Raw genomic sequence first — 21,382 nt, forward strand, 5'->3', positions numbered from 1 at the left:
GCTGGGCTGTCGCTCTCCAAGAGCGTGGGTGGAATTGAAGGGGCCGGCTGGGCGCCCGCATTGATCTTTAAAAAATCATTTTGAAATCGCCATAATGCGAAGAAATATGGCGCTTCGGTCTCGTATTTCACACGTAATGACACGAGATGGCTTCATTTGGAAAGACAAGCGGGCGGGACTGTGTGTGTGGACTGTGTGTGTGCTCGCGGAGGTGATCCGCAGCCTTCTACTGGGCAGAAGGGGTACTGGCTAAAAACATATAACCCCAAGTTAGAACGGTTCCACTTTTTCTAAAGGGAGGGGAGGATAAGGAGGGGGCCATGGCTCCTGGAGCAGTCTGCCTAACGGTCCAGACTCCGAGAACAGCCAAGAAATCTGTCTCTACAACTAACCAAGTCTGTCTAAGGCCGAGCCTCCCAGAGCTCCACACCGGGGGAGGTGCCTGCACCCAGGCAGAGGCTGTGGAAGCAGGAGCTGGGAGAGCCGCCAGGAAACCAGCCAGTGGCCTCGGGGGAGTCCCTGCGCAGGGCCGCAGAATAGCTGCTAATAAAATGCACTATTTGTGGTCTCCACGAGAGGATTGTAGAGGGGAAGGCGGCGGGTGGGGGAAACGGACTGATGCGGGGGACTCCTCTGTACTTGCTACTGCCCTATGTCGGTATTTGGACGTTTTCCAGAGCGACAATTCCGGGTGAAAAGCGCTGGGGAAAAGCGCTGGAGTGTTGAGAATTTAGCCTCTTTCCCTTTTTGGATGGAAAGGAAGGTCACCCGGTGTTCCTTACTGTGCTGTTTGGGGACCTTCTCCCCCCTCTCCAGAGTTCCTTTAATCATTCCTCATTAATTCATTTCATCATTAGCCCCCTCATCTGGACAGTTTTAAGGGTCTCAGATTCTGAATGAAGGACAAGAAATGGCCGTGGACCCAGCGCTTCACAAAGGCCCAAGACAAATTTTGAGGAGTTAAATAAGACTGGTTAGTCGCCTGGAACTCTTTTTCGTAGACTAGTTCCAGGGCCTGGTGTGTCCTTTTGGCCTTAGGCAGGCTATAATTTCAGGACAGATAATGATTCTTTGGACACTGGTCCCACCGAGTTCCCCCTTTGCCTCTCTCAGCTGCTAAAGGATCAAGAGAAGAGCCCAGTCCCGTAAATCTCCCCAAATTGTGCCCTGAACCCCTCCAAAGAGGATAACTGTCCTATAAAACCCCCAACTTCTTTCCCATCCTTTTACTTCATCTCCTGTGGGTCGCTGTACTGCTGTTGTTTAATAAACATCTCTGTCAAGGGGACAGAGGACAGGAAATGAGGGCCCGCGGGGTGGAGGTGGAGGTGTTGGGGGGGGCGGGTGACAAGACTACCTCCTCTTTAATTACCCTGTCGGGCCTCTCCCGCTGCTCTGAGGCTGGGGCGCTCTTCCTCCCAGTATGCTGGTCTTCCCTCCCCTCTCTCTCCAACCCGCCTGGGGAGAGGGCTCCTCAGCCTGCGTCCCTCCAGAGGCAGCCCGCTGCTTGCCTCCGCCTCTCCTCCGCCCCCATCGCCCTATGTTGAGAACCCCCCTTCCTGTAAAAGCGGGAGGGGCCCCGGGCGGCCCAGCAGCTCAGGCTGAGGTTACGTGGCCGCCGGAGCCCTGACGTGATAGCACATTGCATCAGCATAAAACAATCCATCCTGGATATGGAATGCGGTGAGGACGGATGACAGCGCGAGCGCAGCCCCCTCGCCGGATTGATTTATGTCGGAGCTGACGCTTTATCAGGCAGTCCGCAAAACTTTGACCAATCATTTTGCAAGGAGCTCCGAGCCGGGCTGCTCCACTGTACTTTGTTGGCTGAGAAGTTGAGCAGGGGGTGGGGGTGGGAGGGTGGGGGTCTGGGGGGGTCGCGTCCGAAAGCCCTCTGCACCCGGTCCGTGTGCCACCTTTCCCTGCTTGGGCGCCACGGCGCGAGCGCTTCCCTTCCCCCTGCGAGCGCGCGGATAATGTCTGAGAATGTCCATTTCTGGGACGCTTAGCAGCTATTATGTCGACTCGATCATAAGTCACGAGAGCGAGGACGCGCCTCCAGCCAAGTTTCCTTCGGGCCAGTACGCGAACCCGCGGCAGCCGGGCCACGCCGAGCACCTGGACTTCCCCTCGTGCAGCTTCCAGCCCAAAGCTCCGGTGTTCGGCGCCTCCTGGGCGCCGCTGAGCCCGCACGCTTCGGGGAGCCTGCCGTCGGTCTACCACCCCTACCTGCAGCCCCAGGGCGCGCCGGCGGCCGAGAGCAGGTACCTCCGTACCTGGCTAGAGCCGGCTCCCCGCGCCGAGGCCGCCCCGGGGCAGGGCCAGGCGGCCGTGAAGGCGGAGCCGCTGCTGGGCGCGCCCGGGGAGCTGCTTAAACAGGGCACGCCCGAGTACAGTTTGGAAACTTCGGCGGGCAGGGAGGCTGTCCTGTCTAATCAAAGAGCCGGCTACGGGGACAATAAAATTTGCGAAGGAAGCGAGGACAAAGAGAGGCCGGATCAAAGTAAGTTATAAAAAAAAAGTGAGGAAATCCCCCCCAGGGCTGCAGTCCAGGCCGGGGGAGGGGAGGGGAGAGGCCATAAACCGGACAATGTAAAGGGACAGCGCGCCTGGGGCCGCAGGGCTAGAGGGGGTGGAGGGAAGAGGAAGGAAGGGACCGGGAAAGGAAAAAGCTGGGTGTCCAGGAGGCTGGGTGTCCACTGAGGCTGCCCTTCACCCTTTTAGTAGTGCAGGGACTGAGACTCAGGACCAAGTCTCTCTATCCCATCTTCCTTCTTCTCCAGGCTGGGGCTGGAAACAAGGAAAGGGACCTGCGACAGTCCAGTGAGGAACTGTAGGGGGCCGGGCCGACGGCCAGCGCGGCCGGCCGGGAGCCCGCGCGGGCACGGGGCCGAAGCGCACCCGGCAGAGCCGCCTGCGCCACGCGCAGATCGTCCCCACCGGCCAAGGGGAAGGGGGAGGGGGCTCATTAGGATTTTATTTGCGAGCAACAGCTTGGCGGAGAATTGTTCCTAGCAGATCTCACGCAGTAGCCGCGTCCGGTCGGCAGCAGGCGCCGGGAGGGGCGGGGGAAGCCCAGGAAGCAGTGACGGAGCCCCCTCCCCAGTGCGCCGGCCCCTCCCCGGGAGCCTTCCCTCGGGGTCCCCCGCCCTTCTAGGGCATCCTGCACAGGGTGGCCCGTTTCTCCTCCTGCGGTTCCCGCTGATCTCCGCGGGGCTTCTGAGAACTAGCCGGGCAGTCCACCTCTTGGAGAGTCTAGGCATCATTTGCTAAAGACAGGGCCTCCCTCTAGAAAGGAGGAGAAGACACCCGAAGGGACCTGGGGGAGGGAGGGGGAGGACTGCGCAGGGGCGGAGAACTCTACCCTTGGTGGAGTTTCTTACCACCTCCCACTCCTAAAAGCACCCTTGCTAAAATAAATCCCCAAGTGCTGCTGGCTGAGAGGAGAGGAGGCTTACTTTTTTGTTTGCTTTTATGAATGGAGAAGACAAACTGGTTAGGGGCACGCTCTTGGTCCCAAACAAAACCGGACAAACTGCAGGTCAACTCCTCACCTCTTTCTCCTCTGGGCACATAGTTTGGTCCTTGCATCTCCCTATCAGATGTCCCACCAACAGAGTGGCCAATGGGTCTTCTGGGGGCATGTTTGCCCTCTGAAAAGCAAGGAGAGACACTACTCCCCCGTGACCCTTGTGGTCCCCTCATACCTCCAACTTGCCAGGTTGAATCATTAGGAGTTTATATCCCAAAACAGCTCTTCCCAAACCTCCAGCAAACACCCAAACAGACCCCCTCACCCCATGGCCCCAAACTCTCAGCCTGGAAGGCCCATTATTGTAAGGCAGCCATTTGGCTAGGATCAATTATTAACAGTTTTTTTTCCTCTTTCATATTTAATGAAAGAGGAAAAGGCTGCGGGTCCCATCCCAGGCAATCACATTAAGGGAATAGCGCTGCAAATTGGTAAGACACGCTACTTAGTGTAGAATTGAAGTGAATTTAAAAACATATACATATACATAGATATTCAGAGCTTTTCATTTGGGGGAAGCTGGTGGAGTGCATCTTACTTGGAATTGGCTCCGCTTTGGGGAAGCGGGGGCAACTTTCCTGAGTCCTGAGGTCTAGGGAGAGATGCTGGATAGAAAAAGAAAAAGAAAAAAACAAAAACAAAAACGCTGTATATGTTATTTGCTCTTTGTGCCCCTTTCCACTCAATTACACTTTTCTCTGCCTCTCCACTGGGTCAGCTAAAAGGGTTGGTGTGCTGTGAGGGGCTTTCTGCTATCCTGCCTCATTTCTGCTTCCCCACCTTGGAGCTGGAGCAATTTTGCTTCCCAGTCTCCCTGAACTTGTGTTAACCAAACTGAGCTGAGTAGCAGAAAGGAAGAGGCTATTGCCACCATAAGTTATCTGGAAGCCCTGGGGCTCCCCATCCATGGGCTGCAATTGATAAATGGTTGCAATTGGGTCGCTTGTGAGTTGGAGTGTGCTGGGTGTTCGTGGCTGTAAATGCAGGCTCTTATTTGTGGGGTGTGATGGGGAGGGCTGTCTACCCAGACTCACATGTCTGCTGCCTAGGCCCTGGGCTGAAAGAGAGCTTTCTAAGCAGGGTTCGCTGGAACTGGACTGAAGCATCAAGAGATCTCTTGGCTGTGGCTGAACAGAATTTCACTCCTTACCACTTCTTCCCCCCTTCCCCTGAAAGCTAGAGCCAAGGAACCCTTCAGGTCATCCACCTTTAGCTGGTGGTGTGATTCCAGCTCTACTGAGCTCCTCTGATCTGAGTCCAGGTCTGTTTGGACACAAATAGAGGAAGGCTGAGATGCCTGGAGCAGTCCAAGCTTTGGAGATGCTTAGGTAGTTGAGCAGCATCCCCTTCAAAGTACTATTCCCTTGGAGCTGTCCATATTCCTTCCTCCTGGCCCAGTTAGAGATACTTTCTGAGGTCTTGGAGGCCCGGGTGTCTTTCTCCAATGCCAGACGGGGAATGGATGTGAGCACACATACCTTCTTGGTCTGGGGTCCTCCACTCCCTTCCTCTCTTTGATTCTATCGCTACTTCTCTTTCAGCCAACCCCTCTGCCAACTGGCTGCACGCCCGCTCTTCCCGGAAAAAGCGCTGTCCCTACACCAAATACCAGACGCTGGAGCTAGAGAAGGAGTTTCTATTCAATATGTACCTCACCAGGGACCGCAGGCACGAAGTGGCCAGACTCCTCAATCTGAGTGAGAGACAAGTCAAAATCTGGTTTCAGAACCGGCGGATGAAAATGAAGAAGATGAATAAGGAGCAGGGCAAAGAGTAAAGATGACCCCACCTCTCCCCAGCTCACTCTTACTATTTATGTGTTGGCTGGAAAAGCCACTGCTGTCTGGGTTGTACCCAAGTGAGTGGGGAAGGGTATCTCCTCTTTAAAGCCCCTCATCTGCACCTGGAGCCCGGCTCCTCTCCTTTGCCCCCCCCCTCTCTCTCTCTCCCCACTCCCCTGGTGTTAAGAGGAAGTTCTGTTAAGTTAGAAGCTAGCTATCCTTGGTTCCTAGAAAAGTGATAAGCCTCACTGGAGGAGAGAGAACCCTAGTCAAGCTCCTAGCATCTCCCTCCCCCCACCCTACCCCCTGCTAATTTTTCTGCAAAACCCCATTCCCTCTCTTCCAGTCTGCCTGTTCCCTCCCTGCAACCTAGCCAGACGACACCCAGGTACAGTTTAACTGCACACACCCCAGCAAATGCCCACAGACATGAAGTTTGGAGTCCACCCTGATAGTGGAGAAATTGCTCACCAAACCCAGCAGGGCAGCCCTCAGATCAGGTTCATTTATCTGATCCAAACACACACCAGGAAGATGTCTAGAGATGCCCTCAGTGAGGCACTGCAGCCCAAAGTCTCAGCATCCCAATGTGTATCCCTATGGAATTGCCAGCTATACTCCGTACCTGGTGAGGCCTGTGGGCAGATGTGGCCAACCCTGTCCCCAAGCTGTTGTGAGCTAGAAAGGGCAAGAAAAGCAGGGTTCTATGAAGGTACCTTTAGTGGGGTCCCCTCGTATATTTTCCTGCAGGAAGTGTTTAATTCTGCATGTTTTCATCTTCTTCCAACTAAAGGAGGTCAACTTGTGTGTGTGTGTGGGGGGGGTCATAGAACCTTGACAATGCTATTTCTCCGTTCATGCATTCCCACCCACCCCCCCTTGACAGAATGTAGCTTTTCTTGCTGACCACAGTCTTGGATTCCTCTCCATTCCCTCCAACTCTGAAATAAACCCCCCTTCCCAACAAACCCATCTTGTACCAGCAAGACAAGTCCCCCATTGTAGAAAAAAAAAAGTCCCTTTCCTCTCTGCTAGGTCCACCCCACCATAGAGAAGGCCGGGTCAGGAGAGTCTGAAAATGTGTTGTGAATCAATTCCCCAGCTCCCTTCCAGGGTAGGCAGTCAGGGCAAGTGCCTCAGCAAGAAGGGCTGGTGGGTGTCTCTCCATTTCACTAGCTTTCCTGACCCAGGAAGAAGAGAACCCTTTGACATCCAGCCAGAGGGCCAAAGGAAGACTCCCCCAAAGCTCAGAGTGGGGACTTCACCTCTACCTCCTGCAAAGTACACTGCTGGGTCCGTCCTGCTGCTGATGCATGGGTCCACTTCTGCCAAACAGGCCAGTGTGCGAAGGAAAGAGGCAAACATCCAGCCTTCCCATCGGGCAGAGAGGCAAATCCTCTGCTTCTCCGGCTCTCCCTGCTTCTCAATCCCTTCCACCCGTGGACTTTTGTTCCCGCTTGTGGACTTTTGTTCCCGCTTCTCCTGACTGCAAAGAGGTCATTCTAGTAGAACTTTGAATTTTATTTTATAATTTTATTTTATTTTATGTTTTTTGCTTTGTCAGTGGCTGTGGTGAAGTTGTGCTTGTGTTTTGTGATTTCTTTGGCAGCGATTTTTCAGTTGTTGCTTATAAGGGAGGGCTGAGGGTGGGAGTGGGGAGGGCAGGGGGCCTAGAGCTCTAATTGTTTGTTTTGGAAGAAAAAGAAAAAACAACAACAAAAAAATATATATCACTCTAGAAAACCTCTCCTGCGTTTTATTCTGTGTTGCTTTCTCTTCTCTCTGGTCATTAAGCAAAGAGTCCAGTTGCTAATAACAGGGCTTCAAACAAAGACAAGTTAATGTCCACAGCCACGGGCTTTCTCCTTTGACCTTTCAGAGCCTTCTACCTGCTCTGGTGGTGCTGACACCTGGTGGGTACCCAAGTTCCAAGTTCCAAACTGAGCAGGGCCCTTTCGGTAGAACCAGGAGAGTGGACGAAAAAACAACCTCCATCGTCTTTTGGAGTAGAGTCTCCCTATAGCAAGGGGTCTTCACCTAGACAAAGTTGTTCTGGAGACTTCCCCCACTAACTCAGGGAAAGAAAAGCTTGGCTTGTAGCTCCTGGAGGCGCAGCATCTCTCAACTAACCCCTTCAAAACACCCTGCAAGGAGAAAGTTGGTAGCTTTTTTTCTGCTATTGCCTGGAGGACGGTGGTTGAGTGTAGGAGACCCAGAGCAGGGAGAAAGCTCAAATAGTTGAAACTCAAGATTCTTTGTCGACTCCCTCCCCGACCCCCCCAACACCCCCCCCCCGCGCCGCCCCATCTAGGGCTCATAGGGCAGCAGCCTTGGTCTGAGGCTTGCTGAGTTTGGAGGGTTGAGATCAGGGAGTGTGACAGTTCTCAAAAGAAAGCCACCGGAGTGTGGAACCCAAACGTTTCAGAAGTGGGAAATAATTCCTTTTCAAACGCACCCCCGCCCTCCCCCCCGCAAATTACACTTGGTTTCAAGAGTCATCTTTCCCGCTCCTCTCACACTGCGGTGTCCCCGCCAGAGCCTGTCGTGAGGTCGTGGAAGCCCTGTTTTTTCTTATTCAGTCGTGAGGATCCGGCTGCTGCCGGCCTGCAGCTCTGCCGCTGACCTCGCGCAAGCTTCTCATCTGCTGCCCACGCCACAGCCACACTGCAGCGGAGACACTGTGGGTTGGGGTGGAGGTGGGGACAAAGGCTAACCGGAGGGAAAGGAAGAAGCCCTGCCAAGGCGGGCCCTACCCTTCTCTAACGAAAGGGCAAGGGGATCGGAGAAACAGGAGGCAAGACACGGAGAAACTCCTGGTACCGCAGCGGGAACAGGCGGCCTGCCAGGAGGGTTATGTTAAAGATGGAAAATTAATCTGGCTTTACAGCTGGTGTAGACTGGGCTGTTTCTCCATCCTTGGCTCTCCAGGCTCTGCCGGCTGCAGAGAATGAGCGAAGGAAGCCAGTTTCTGCCAAAAGGAAACATAAAAAGCGAGGCTGGAGACTGGGCCGCTGCAGGATTGGAGGCGAGGGCGTCTGGAGTTGCCTCTGGCAGCGGCGTCTGGGTCCCCAGCTCGGGGGTGGCTTCTTTCAAGACAAACAAAGGCGAAGGTGCAGAGGCTGGGAAGCTGGAGATGAGGAAATCAATTGTCATAAAAGAGAGATTCAGAGAGAGAGAGAGAGAGAGAGAGAGAGAGAGAGAGAGAGAGAGCAAGAGAGTGTGAGGGAGAGAGAAGCTAGGAGAGGAATTCAATGCCGTGTGTGCAGCAATAAAAGAATATGACCGCTATAAAAGTTTATAGGGTATAAATTTCTGAAGGTTAAGAAACTAAACAGCAGCAAAGCAAACAGTGAGGGGAAACTTTCCGGAGATGGGCCTCAGATGAGCCCGGGCTCCGGATCTGGTGGGAGAATGGGTACGGAGCCCCCACCCTCACCCTCAACTCTCTTGCACCCAGGTCTGGGGCTTGGAGTCTGGAACTTGGGAATCAGGGGCAGTGGAGTGAGTTTCCCCTGAGGGTAAAAAGTAAAGAAGCTAGCAGCTGGGAGGAAGAACGCTTTGTTGTCCCCTAAAGCTTCAGCAATTGAAATTCTGACTGTTGTCTTTGTTCTTTACACCCCCCCCCCCAACCGCCAGCCATAAATAAGAAACCTTTGCACACGCGGACACACACACACACACACACACACACACACACACACACACACACACACACATGGACACGGACACACGGACACGCACAGGGTCCAGCAGGGCCAGATGTAGGGGAGAGTAGCCTCTTGATCCTTTTTCTATTCCGTTCCATCCCCTCAGCCCTTCTCACTTCACACAAAAAGCCCAATTGTTACCCCTCAGCGTGTGAAATAATCGTATAAGGCTTACAACGTGCTGATTTCCTCTTTTACTGACTATAAAGGGTGCAAGGCTTCGTTCAGCATCTACAACAGAAATTAAGGACTGAGAGAATATACAGCTTTTTTCTTTTAGCTTATCTGAACTAGTCCACTAACTGTTTCCTGATTCGTAAGCCTTATTCTTATCTGCTTTCATTTTTCTCCCCCATTTCTAGTAATAATGAAAGTTTAATCGTTTGTCGCCTCCTCTGCTAGTTCTCAGAGAACCTGGCTGAGCAGATAGAAAGGCGTCTTTTTGTACAGTGGCCGCTAGATGGCATCCTTGCTCCATATGAAAATTTCCAGTGCTGCGACTGCGGGCTCCAGCCGCTCTACACAGCACCTTGTTCGGCCCCGTGTCTAGAAACCGAGAGCTACCAAAAGTCATGAGTAATTTGCACACAATAAAAATATAGGGTTTGCTATGGCTCTTTCCCCTAATGTATGTATTTCAATTATAACAGAGCTCCTTTTTTTCCTCCTCAAATGGTTCATTTTCTGAATTTCTCACACCGAGAAAGCAGTTTCCCAGTTGGTGCATTTGATGGAGCGAGAAATGCGTGGGAACCGGGGATAATATTAATAATAAAAAATATAGAAATAATGGACACAAATCAAGGAGGCGAATTGGTTTGAAAAACTGAGATTTTTCCTGTAGTGGGGTGAGAGGAATAAAGTGCAGGCCAGCGTGGAACAGGTGAGAAGGGAGAGCCAAGGGAGAGCCGTGAGACCGCAGGTCTTTTGAAGAGGAAGCTACCCCAGGCTGGCTGCCCACACCTGCTGAAGAGGGAATCCGACATGTCCTCTGGGAGATTTCCAAATTTGGGAGAAATGGGGACCTAGCTTTGGTGAAGAAGATTCGGTGGTCTCCAAGTCGGAGGCACCGCTGCGACAGGACGCTGACTCCAGAGCCTTTGCATGCCAGTCTGGGCTGAGCCAGTGCCTGGTCGCCAAGGCTCCGGGCAGGGTCTCCCTAGGGGTGCGGGATGCGGGATGCGGGATGCGGGATGCGGGGTGCGGGATGCGAGAAGCGGGAAGGTTGCAGCAATTCCTCGGGAGGCTCAGTCAAAATCCTGAGCACCCCCCCCCCCCAATAGCAATAGAGGCAGGCATGGCGATGGCAAGCAGTCTCGCTTTTCCGTGCTTCCGAACTTCCAGGTGAGAACTGCGGCTTCCTGTGGCGTGCCCCAGCCTCTGCCCTTGGCTTCCTTACTCTGGCAAACCACGCGGAAGCCAGTCCTTCTGGGACGTAGCTGATGGAGGCCTGGACCCAGACAGTTTTCGTTCTGAGGTTGCCTCTCTGACTGCCCACAACCCCTTTGGCTGGTTCCCAGTCCTCACTTTTCTCTCTGTTCGGCCGAACCTCCCTCCAATCTGAACCTCCAAAATGACCCCACAGCCCCCCTACCCCCGTGTAGCTTCTTCTCTTTCCGCAGGACCAGGTGTAAAGAGGCGAGCCTAGTGTCTCCTCAACTTGAGTTTCTCCAATAAATCTGCCCTCCGTTGGGTGTTTATAAATTATCTCCGCGCTCTTTCTTGTTTTTTTTTTCTTCTTATAATAGAAACATTTTCCTTCCATCAGAAATTTCTGGCACGGCGTAGGGATGATTTAGAACAAGCCATTGAATTTCTACCTCACCAATGAGTCCTCAAATCATGACCATAAAATCCCCGCACTTGATAAAATGTTCGCTTTCAGCAACAACTTGACTGTGCTTTAGGTTGCCTCACGGACCCCTCATCCTTGTGGAAAAAAAAAAAAACAAAAAAACAAAACAAAACCCAGAGCCTGGTTCCCTTTCCCTCCCTCGACCCCTCCTCCACGGCTATATTCACTGTACTTTAGATGGCTGACTGAAACCAGTAGGACAGCTCTTTTTGTTTTTGTTTTTGAAACGTGGTCTCATTTTTAAAAACATTCAGGCTCGTGAAACCCCCCCAAAAAAGAAGCACCTTAGAGAAGGAGCAATAGATTTAATTTATTTGTAAAATTGACTCTGCCTTTGTTCTAGAACATTTCTTTCTCCTTCTCTCTGTCTTTTGGGCCCTCATCAGTTCCCTCAGGAAACCATTGGCTCTGCCTGCCACCCTGAGCCTCCTAAGGTCTGACCCCCCCAACCGGCCATGTGCCAGGTACACAGAGAAGGGCCTGCTTTTGGAGTGAGGCAGCCAGTCATTTCTGGGTTTGAGGCCTCAGATCTTCAGATGTTCAAGGTTCAACCAAAGGCACCCCAAAAGAGAAAAGGGACAATGGAGACCTCGTTGGCCTTGTATTTCCCAAGTCCCTTCATCCCAAAGTTAGTGCAGGTCTAATGGCCATGGGGACATATACCAATAACAGGTGCCTTTTAAACGCACAGCTTAAAGCCTTTGTCTAGGGCACTGGAGGGCATAAGGCAGCAGTAACCAAGGCCTTGGTGGCCAGCCTCAATCTCCATTACCCGTACCTCTTTTGGTGTGTGGTTGAAGAGGTCACTGCCTATACCTGGAAGTTACGGGTGATTGGCCCCAGAAAGCTGGGTGTCAACTGGACTTGGTTACTGGATGCCAAGGCCCAGGGCACAGGTTTACAGTCACATAAGCTATCAACCTTTGACAGCACCAGACTCTTCCCTCCTAAGTGCTCATTAGGCCAAAGCACCTCCAGAAGACCCCCCCTCTTTCTCTTGCAGCCCCCCCTATGACCGGCAGGTAAAGCTCTCACAAACTGCAGAATTGGCAGCCGCCTGTAGAACTTTGTTCTGCCTGCCTTAGCACTGTCCATTAACCAGAAAGTTTCTTCTTCCCCTCTCAGGCCCTCTCAGATTCCTTTTCCACGGAAAATCTCGAGTGTTTGCTTAATGAGGGAAAGTTATGTGCGTGACCTGGGCGAGGACAGATCTTGGGGTGGTTTGGGGTCTCCTAAGAGCGTCTGGGAGCAGGTGTGTCTGCAAGGGAGAAGGAGGCGAAAATCTCGGGAAAGTCACCGTTTGCTCAGAAAGGGGAAAAAAAATCAACAGCAACCCATAATCGGTCTCATTTCAGCTTAGTCACCCCCACCGTGCTTCAGTCGGGCGGCGGGGGCGATCGAAGCTGCAGTTTTATAGCTGTAGAGGAAAGAACTCGTAAAATGCTAACAGCTTTTATGCTCTGCAGCATAAACAACAACAGACTCCGGCTTTATTGCGTTTTATAGTTTGTTAAAGAGTTTACAGCCGTTTTTTTGGGGGCTGGTTACCCAGCCAATTCCCTCCACACGATAGTTAAACCTTTATCAATAATAAGGAAATTGATCATTAAAGCTTTAAATATGACTACCTCGTTTGTTTGAAAATATGTTTAGGAGAGGAAGCTGTATGATTTGATAACTTGTATTAAAATACCAATTACATTTATAGGACCTTTTAAAACTCGGCGCAATTAAACCGTGTTCTTTTACATTTTTCCGAAGCGACCCTGACATTTAGAAAGACTCCAATTGCCTCGTTAAAATCGCGAAATTAACAGCGTGCCTACGCCAGGCTCAGCGTTGTGGATGTGTGTGTGCGCATGGTGTTTTTCCGTGACTCCCCCACATCAGTCTTTGGGGGTGGTCTGCGAAGGTATTTGATTTGTTGTGAGGCAAGAGATATCTCATTAATGTAGGTAGTTAAACAGATTTAATCCGTATTCGTTCTCTCCCCCCTCCCTCTCCCCCCTCTCCCCCTCTCTCTCCCTGGGTGTTTTTTTTCCCTTCCCCTCCTTTTTTTTCTGCCCTCTCCTCACTCCCTGGCGCTCTCTCGCTCTAGCTCTCTCTCGCGCTCGCCCTCTCTAGCTCTCACCCTCGCTCTGCGTTCTGTCCGGGAGGAGTACCCGGAAGCCAATAGGATGCGGGGTCTCTAATGGATGCAAATGACGGTGAAAAGACGGGGCAAAATATGAAACAACTCATTTGGAGGGAAGTAAATCACCGAAAACTGTTTATGAACTGGCATCCCTTCTTCGAAATGTAAAGCGAGGACCTCTTTAAGTGGCGGTATATTTTTGTTTGGGGGGTGGGGGGTGGGGGGAGGGCGAGCGAGCCGCGGCTGCCGTGCAGGCTTAGACTTTTGCAGGCTTCGCTCTTCTATTCCTGGAAATCACAAAAAGTGTGGCGGCTTCGAGATCTTCTTCTTTTCTTTCTTTTCCTTCCTCCCTTCTTTCTTTTTTTCCCTCCTCCCTTTTCCTCTCCTTTCCTGGCGAGGGTGACTAGGAGCCGGCGAATCCGCGTTTTTTTTCTCTCTCTCTCCCTCCCTTTTCCCCCTCCCCACCCCCTCCCCAACAGCCCCCAACTACAGCCTGCGCCGCCGCCGCCGCCGCCTCAAAATTCAATAAAATGAGCTCTTATTTCGTCAACTCACTGTTCTCCAAATACAAAACCGGGGAGTCCCTGCGCCCCAATTATTATGACTGCGGCTTCGCCCAGGACCTGGGCGGCCGACCCACCGTGGTGTACGGTCCCAGCAGCGGCGGCAGCTTCCAGCACCCTTCGCAAATCCAGGAGTTCTACCACGGGCCATCGTCGCTGTCCACGGCTCCCTACCAGCAGAACCCGTGCGCCGTGGCGTGCCACGGGGACCCGGGCAACTTCTACGGCTACGACCCTCTGCAGCGCCAGAGCCTGTTCGGTGCGCAGGATCCAGACCTGGTGCAGTACGCAGACTGCAAGCTCGCGGCAGCCAGCGGCCTGGGCGAGGAGGCCGAGGGGTCTGAGCAGAGCCCGTCGCCCACACAGCTCTTCCCCTGGATGCGCCCTCAAGGTGAGCTCGCGTCGGACCTGGACCTGACGGGGTGGGAAGGGGCCAGGAGGGTCCCAGGCCGGTCAGCGGGGGAGGGCTGGTGGGCAGTCCCGGAGCATCTTCTGCTCCTAGAGGACTTGCAGGTTCTGTTCCAAACACCTACCTCCTCTCCCTTCCTCCCCACTTTCTTTTCTTCTTTTTTCCCCTTTTCTTTTTGCTTCCTTTGAAGGGGGGGTCTCTAAGCGAACTTCCTGAATCCATAAACTCCTCACCCTCCTTTACTTTTCTTCTTCAACCCCTTTCCCCTTTTACTGTTTTATGGGGGCTGTGGAGGAAGAGTGGTGGGAGTGGGGGCGCTCAACGTTTGCACTTCTCAATTGCTTTATAGTTTAATTACCCTGAAGAAACTTTTCTTCTGGGGCAGAGGCTCTGGGGGCTTTTCAAGGTGGGTTCGTGGTCCCCACTCTGGCTTTTTATTTTTACTTCCCCCACCACCACCACATTCATCCCCTTAAACTTTATGCACTTTTACTATATCTGAACCCCCTATTCTGGGTCTAGTTACCAGAGGAAGGGGCTCCTCCTTTATGAGCCCTGCAGATTCAGGGCTGTCTAGTTCCCCCCTCTCGCCTCCCCTCCCCCGCTGACCGCGTCCTCCGCGCTCCCCCTCCCGCCCCCGCATAAGGGTCCCCTGCCCTTATTATCCTGGTCTCTAGGCTGGTTCACGAATCTTCCAACTCTCTGTCTCTGCCCCCTCCCCCATCCTCCCCTCTGTCTCGTCCTTTCCCCCATTCCCAGCAGCCGCCGGACGCAGGCGAGGCCGCCAGACCTACAGCCGCTACCAGACCCTGGAGCTGGAGAAGGAGTTCCTATTTAATCCCTATCTGACTCGCAAGCGGAGGATCGAGGTATCGCACGCGCTGGGACTGACAGAAAGACAGGTCAAAATCTGGTTCCAGAATCGGAGAATGAAGTGGAAAAAGGAGAACAACAAAGACAAGTTCCCCAGCAGTAAATGCGAGCAGGAGGAGCTGGAGAAAGAGAAGCTGGAGCGGGCGCCAGAGACCGCCGAGCAGGGCGATGCGCAGAAGGGTGACAAAAAGTAGGCTCCAGCTGGGACTGCTCGGGCCCGGACTAGCCCGCACGTCCGCCGGTCCCTCCCGCGACCACGCCGCCGCCGCCCGCCCCCCGCCTCCGAGAGCTCCGGCCCCGCGAGCGGAGCCAGGAGCTGGGCCTCCCACCGCAGCGTCCCCCGCCGCGCCAGTCCCCGCTAGTGGTAGTATCTCGTAATAGCTTCTGTGTGTGAGCTACCGTGGATCTCCTTCCCTTCTCTTGGGGGTCCGAGGGGAAAAAAAAAGAAAAAAGAAAAGGATTTTAAGCAAGGACTCCCTCGTCCTGCGAGGGTGATCGACTGCGGCCTGGCAGAATCCCCTCGCCCCCGCCCCTTGTAAAAAAAAGCCTCCTTGTGCAATGGTCTTTTTCCTTTGAACGTGCTTCTTTGTAATGACCGAGGTACCGATTTCTGCTAAGTTTTCCCAACAACATGAAACTGCCTATTCACGCCGTAATTCTTTCTGTCTCCCTCTCACTTTCTCTCTTTCTCTCTCTCTTTCTCTCACCGTCTCCACATCTTTCCTCGCAACCCCCTCTCCCCGCTGCCCTCCCTAGCTGGCTTTCTCTCTTGCTTCTCTCTTTTCCTCCTGTCCCCCCCCGCCCCACCCCCTTTGGTTTGACAATTTTGTCTTAAGTGTTTCTCAAAAGAGATTACTTTAGTTAGCATGCGCGCTGTAAGCAATTGTTAAAAGTGTTCTTAGGTTTACTGTGAAGAGAATGTATCCTGTATCTGTGAATTGCTTTATGGGGGGGGGGAGGGAGGGCTAATTATATATTTTGTTGTTCCTCTATACTTTGTTCTGTTGTCTGCGCCTGAAAAGGGCGGAAGAGTTACAATAAAGTTTACAAGCGAGAACCCGAGACTGGTCCGGGCGGCCGCTCCCCATTCGCTCTTAGGCGCAGGGCTGCGGGTGGGGGGAGCTGGTCAGCAGGCTCCAGGGCTGGCCTAGGCTAGGTCCCTGGGAAGAGGGGGCGGGGGCTGGAAGCAGGTGGTGCGAGTCCCTGGGCCCAGGGGCGCAGGGGGTGAGGGAGGCGGCTGAACGTGATTGGAGGAGAGAGGATCGAGGGAGGGGAGCCAAGAGAAACCCCCTCCCCTTGCGTTCCGAGGCTGAGGGGCCGGGGAGACTCCAGCGCCCAGGCCTCTCTGGAGAAGTGATGTGCCCAGGCTGGTGGCTAGTGTCCCCTGCCGCTTTGCTCTTTGTTTCCTTCTGTGTGTTGGGGGAGGGGGCTTACGGGGGGGGTGGTGAGAAAGATGCAGTGGGAGGCTTCTGAGTTTATATTTCCATTTTTTTTTCTTGAACTCAGGTTGGGGAAGCAGGAGCAGAGGGAAGAGATTCCTCCCTACCTCCCCTTTCTGGGACGTCGCCACTTTCTCCCAGTTTCTAGGCCGCGGCTTGCTGCAGCCTTCCTTCCTTCGTTGCCTCTGCCTTCCTGGCAGCCACGCTCCACCGAGTGAGGCATCCGCCTTCCGGAACCGGGAAAGCAGCGAGCCAGACCTAAACCTCCCTTCTCCCTTCCTTTCTCTCCCCACTCCCATTCCGTTCTTCTTTTTTTGTATATCTTTTTATTGTCACAAGGAGTCTCAGCGTCCAACGCCTATTGGGTTGGATTCCTGCCTTAGGGACGCCTTGATCACATCTAGTCACTACAAACTGGGGCACTGAGAGACAACTGGGAAGCCAGGCTCGCCTCATCCCTCCTCTTGGGAGAACAGCAGCAGCTCGGGTGAATTAACCCGAATTAATAAATATTCGGCCAGCACGCACCCACCCAGTTACGAACATTCAATCCCTGCGTCTGTCTCTCGCTCTGTAACCGGCTGGGGGAAATGGGTGGGGGATGACAACACGGATCGCTCAGCGGTTATTTATTTTCTCTTCCACTCAATTCCTTCCTCCCCAAATCTCGCCTGCAAGCTGCCTCCAGCCCGCGGGGGTCGACAGCAGCCCTTAAGCCCCCAGCCCCAATCCGCAGAGCTCGGCCTTCCCATTCATTATTGATCATATTTTATAAATCCAATGCCACACAATTTTTTCCACATTACTGGGAGCCTCCGGGAGGCCGTTATATCATTGGCCGAGGGGATATCACGTGGGCCGGGGTCACGTGGTCCGAAGAGGAAAAAGGGGGTCCTTTTGGTGTAAATCTGGACTCTAATTCTGTAATATATCAAGGAATCTCGTAAAACCGACACTAAAACGTCCCTGACTACAAATCATCCGGCCAAATTATGAGTTCATTGTATTATGCGAATGCTTTATTTTCTAAATATCCAGCCGCAAGTTCGGTTTTCGCTCCAGGAGCCTTCCCCGAACAAACTTCTTGCGCCTTTGCCTCCAACCCCCAGCGCCCGGGCTATGGAGCAGGTCCGGGCGCCCCCTTCTCCGCCTCGGTGCAGGGTCTGTACTCCGGCGGTGGGGGCATGGCGGGCCAGAGCGCGGCCGGCGTCTATGCGGCCGGCTACGGGCTCGAACCGAGTTCCTTCAACATGCACTGCGCGCCCTTTGAGCAGAACCTCTCCGGGGTGTGTCCGGGCGACCCCGCCAAGGCGGCTGGCGCCAAGGAGCAGAGGGACTCGGACTTGGCGGCCGAGAGTAACTTCCGGATCTACCCCTGGATGCGAAGCTCAGGTAACACCGCGCTCTGAGCGGTCCCGAGCCGCAACGTCCGGGCCACAGTCCCCAGAAGGGCTCCCTTCCGGCCAGGGCACCCTTCTCTGTGTCCAGGTTACTCCCGACTGCAGATCGGCCATAGCCACGCCGTTTAAGTCTGGGCTGGGACCACGCGCGCCGCCCCCACTCCCAGTTTTGCTTGGTGCTCTCAAGGCCCTGGAGGATCTCTTTTTGCCGACGCCAAAGAGCTCAAAGCCCCCAGCCCGCCCCCAACCCTTCCTCCGGGCCTTTTAGCTTTAAATATTTATCAGCAGCGCCGGCACGGGTTGGAGACGAGGCCGTTTGTCTTGCCCAGGAAGGCTGGGGTTTGCAGAGAATAGCCATTAGGGTCTCTCTCCTCTCTACCCCCTTCCCTGCTTGAGAGCTTAGTTCTGGGTGTGTTCCCCCAGCCCTAGCTTGGGTAAGATATGGAGGAGGGGGCCATGGCGCTAAGCAATTCTCCCCTCCCCCTGCCTTTCTAGCCAACCCCGCTCCCCCATTATTCCCATCAGGACAATTAGAGGTGGGCTCTAGAGGCCTGGCGGGAGGAGGGGGATACAGAAGAAATGAGGACCCAGCCAGGGACGCAGAGCCAGAGAGTGGTGGAGTTAGTCTGAGACCCAGAGCGATGAGTCTACTGACCCCTCCTGCCCCTGGTGGACTTAGGAGGGTGGGCTAGAAGGCTGGCAAGAGCCCCATGAGACCATAGCTTTTTCAGGTGTCTTTCCTGGGGCTCCGTGGGCCCCTGAAGAACAGCCAAGTTTGGTGGTATCACTCCTGAAAGAGGACTTCGGGGAGGGCTAGGACTCCGTGGAACCAAATCAAGATTTAGCCACCCAGCAGCTGCTTTAGGAACCATAAGACACCAAGACTTCCTTCCCCCAGGTCTCCTTCAAAGCTTCCTCACAGTTCCTTTACATTTCCCCAAGATAGATGGTCTTGGGAGCCAACTCTAAGACTCAGAAGGCCCAAGCCAGTCAGAGAGAGTCCCAGACTCCTGGGGTTGGGGGCCATGAGGAAACCAGCTCTTGACTATTGTTCTTCACGGTTTCTATTACCTACTCTGTAATTGAACTGACCTTCCGGTTGGTCTATCAAAGCCCCCCTCCCTTTTTTCCCCCTCGTAAATATTTCATCTTGGCTTATAGCTGACTTGAAATTAAGGTCCTTAGCCCCTCCTCTCTCCTGTCTCCTTCCCCAGAGGGCTGATGCCAGCATCTCCCCAGTCTCCTTGGGGTTCTGAGCGTGTGCTAGAAGTTCTCGATACCTTCAGCCCCAACATAGGAGCCTTCACCTTCCTCTCTCTTGTAGTCCACGGTCACTCTTTTCTTCCTTGCAGTGCTGGAAGCCCAAAGATTGCTTGAGACAATTAGGTTTTCTGTGCAGGAAGGCAGGCGGGTAGGGTAGCCAGGCCTTGCTTGATACTTACTGGGAAGGAAACATCAGAAAGCAAGTGTTGTCAGACCACCAATTCCAATTCCCCATTCCATAGCAGGTTTGGGTGGGGACTGGGCCTGTGGGCCTTTTTATTTCTTTTCTTCTCAGACTAGGCCTGGGGCCCCACTCTAGAGACACTAATATGGTTCTCCGAGCAGTTCCGTACCTCAAAGGCCATCTGAAGGGAAAGGGTAAACTTGGAGCCCATGACCTCAGGGAGTGACTGAGGGTTAATTTGCCCTCGTTCTATGGTAGCCTCTCTGGAATAGAGCCTTAAGGAGCCAGCAGCTGACAACTACTTGGGTTTCAGAAGCCCTAGGCTGAGAAAAACCACCTTTTGTGGATAATGGCACTATCTGGTGTGGTGGGGCTGGCCTATGAACCCAGCACTCGGCACTTGGGGAGGCTGAGTCAAGAGGATTGCTACTAGTTTGAAACCAGCCAAAGGCTACCTAGCAAGACCCAGCTTAAAAAATAGAACAACTCTTGTGGGGACACACACACACACACACACACACACACACACACACACACACACACACGAAGAAAAGAAAGAAAATAAATGTTTGCCCTGAGAAGCTTGGAATTTTTCTGCACATGGTAAAGGGGTTAATTTAGTTCCAGCAAGGTGGTCTTTTTCTGCTGCCCTCAAATGTCAGACCACCTAGGAAGGAGGTCTGAATTTTCCTGGTGTTTTTCACACAGTTTTTTTTTCCCTATCCCTCTCCCCCAACCCCCAAATACTGTGAGTAGGGACTGAACGAAAGCGGGGCCGCCAGACCTATACGCGCTACCAGACCCTGGAGCTGGAGAAAGAATTTCACTACAATCGCTACCTGACTCGGCGGCGGCGCATCGAGATCGCGCACGCGCTCTGCCTCACCGAAAGACAGATCAAGATCTGGTTTCAGAACCGGCGCATGAAGTGGAAAAAGGAGAACAAAACTTCAGGCCCAGGAACCACTGGCCAGGACAAGGCGGAAGCGGACGAGGAGGAAGAGGAGGAAGAGTGAGAGACAGAGAAAGGGAAGAGAGGAGGAAAGAGAAGAGAGGGAGAACCCAATTGTGGGAACTGAAGCACGGAACTCAAATAAGGGGGCAAACTGTTTAAGTGAAGAAGTCTGAAATTTTAAGGAAAGAGATGGGTGAAATTTGGGTTTCTTACTACTGTAAAAAAAAATACTACCTATGGGAAAGTGTGTGGTCTGTTTTTGTACAGTCTGGGAAGGACATTATCTACCTGCTCTGTGGCTTTTTGGAATGTGCCTCCCCTTTTCTATGTTGCGAGTAAGGTCTTTGTAACATCTTGCTGTTTTGTAAGCCCTCTTTGAAGCTGTCTTTGTGAACTGTGGTTCCAGAAGAGCCGATTAACCTGTGGCTCCTCACCTACCATATACTTCCCAGTAGTACTAAGAGGGTCTTAGGGAGCCCCGAGGATCCACTAGCTTCTGAGCCTGGTGCATTTGGCTGCTGATTCTAGCTCCTAACCATGAGCCTCTTTCTGTATATCTGAAGGATGGAAAAAATAAAAAAGGATTAAATACCAATGAATGCTGTGTTTCCTTCTCTCCCTATGGCTGGGAGGGTGTAAGGGTTGGTAGTGAATGGGGTCCCAGAGCCCCTCTGCTGGCCTTTTCTGTCTGTGCTGGGTTTATTTTTATTTTACAGATGTCCCTGCTATGGAGACTGCCAAGTAATGAACCCCAACATCTCCCTTTCTCTCTCTCTCTCTCTCTCTCTCTCTCTCTCTCTCTCTCTCTCCTTCCATCAAAACACACAATTCCCACATTTACAAGCTGACAGTATACAAATGCCTAGACTGTTACAGTCACAAATAAACACAGACATTAATATACTCTCAGATATACATACAGGCTTTCACACAATCCCCGGCTCCGTGCCCAGAACACATGCGTTCACATTCACACACACACTCACAAGCAAACTCGTGTTCACAGTCACTCACAGACACGTTAATACACACCAGTGTACATTCACACATTGGATTCTAAACAGAGAGTCACATTTGCCCCCAAGTAAATACATCCAGGAGACCATATGCTCAGTCACACAAACCCCAAACACCCCCCCCGCCCCAATTTAAAATCTTCCAGTTTTATAAATACCTTCTCCTATCCAGGCCTTTAACTGAGACCATGAAATCTGAGCCTAGTGACCAGCCACAAATAAAATGATGAAATCCAAAATGGTAGGCCTCCAAAAACAAATGGAAGGAAAT

The 21,382-nt window shown here is 52.9% G+C and overlaps 3 protein-coding genes across 12 annotated transcripts; all 3 read left to right on the forward strand.

Annotated features, from left to right (window-relative positions):
• Positions 1-20,892, forward strand: Hoxb9 (homeo box B9). Of its 6 annotated transcripts, none has more exons than XR_015630423.1 (3): positions 1-2,503; positions 5,074-5,390; positions 6,504-7,056. XR_015630423.1 is itself a non-coding variant. In NM_001100497.1 (3 exons), exons 1-2 carry the CDS (start codon positions 1,987-1,989, stop codon positions 5,307-5,309), a joined length of 753 nt encoding a protein of 250 aa, NP_001093967.1. In that variant the 3' UTR covers positions 5,310-5,461; positions 20,861-20,892. The 6 variants fall into 6 exon arrangements, 5 of the variants coding, with proteins under 5 accessions (XP_087426884.1, XP_087426881.1, XP_087426882.1 ...); NM_001100497.1 differs by lacking the exon at positions 6,504-7,056 and adding an exon at positions 20,861-20,892 and having other exon boundaries at positions 1,987-2,503; positions 5,074-5,461; XM_087570758.1 differs by lacking the exons at positions 5,074-5,390; positions 6,504-7,056 and adding an exon at positions 12,974-13,062.
• Positions 12,974-15,911, forward strand: Hoxb8 (homeo box B8). Of its 5 annotated transcripts, none has more exons than XM_087569705.1 (3): positions 12,974-13,173; positions 13,489-13,963; positions 14,744-15,911. In XM_087569705.1, exons 2-3 carry the CDS (start codon positions 13,540-13,542, stop codon positions 15,046-15,048), a joined length of 729 nt encoding a protein of 242 aa, XP_087425831.1. In that variant the 5' UTR covers positions 12,974-13,173; positions 13,489-13,539; the 3' UTR covers positions 15,049-15,911. The 5 variants fall into 5 exon arrangements, with proteins under 5 accessions (XP_087425831.1, XP_087425833.1, XP_087425830.1 ...); XM_087569707.1 differs by having other exon boundaries at positions 13,050-13,173; positions 14,172-15,911; XM_087569704.1 differs by having other exon boundaries at positions 13,057-13,173; positions 14,741-15,911.
• Hoxb7 (homeo box B7) lies at positions 17,267-20,690 on the forward strand. Its single transcript, NM_001017480.1, is given in 2 exon segments — positions 17,267-17,685; positions 19,897-20,690. Coding segments are annotated over 2 exon segments (660 nt in total). The 5' UTR covers positions 17,267-17,285; the 3' UTR covers positions 20,157-20,690.
• Positions 20,893-21,382: the final 490 nt, after the last annotated feature.

The sequence above is a fragment of the Rattus norvegicus genome, chromosome 10 (assembly GCF_021556685.1).
Source record: "Rattus norvegicus strain SHRSP/BbbUtx chromosome 10, alternate assembly SHRSP_T2T, whole genome shotgun sequence".
Lineage (NCBI taxonomy): Eukaryota > Metazoa > Chordata > Mammalia > Rodentia > Muridae > Rattus > Rattus norvegicus.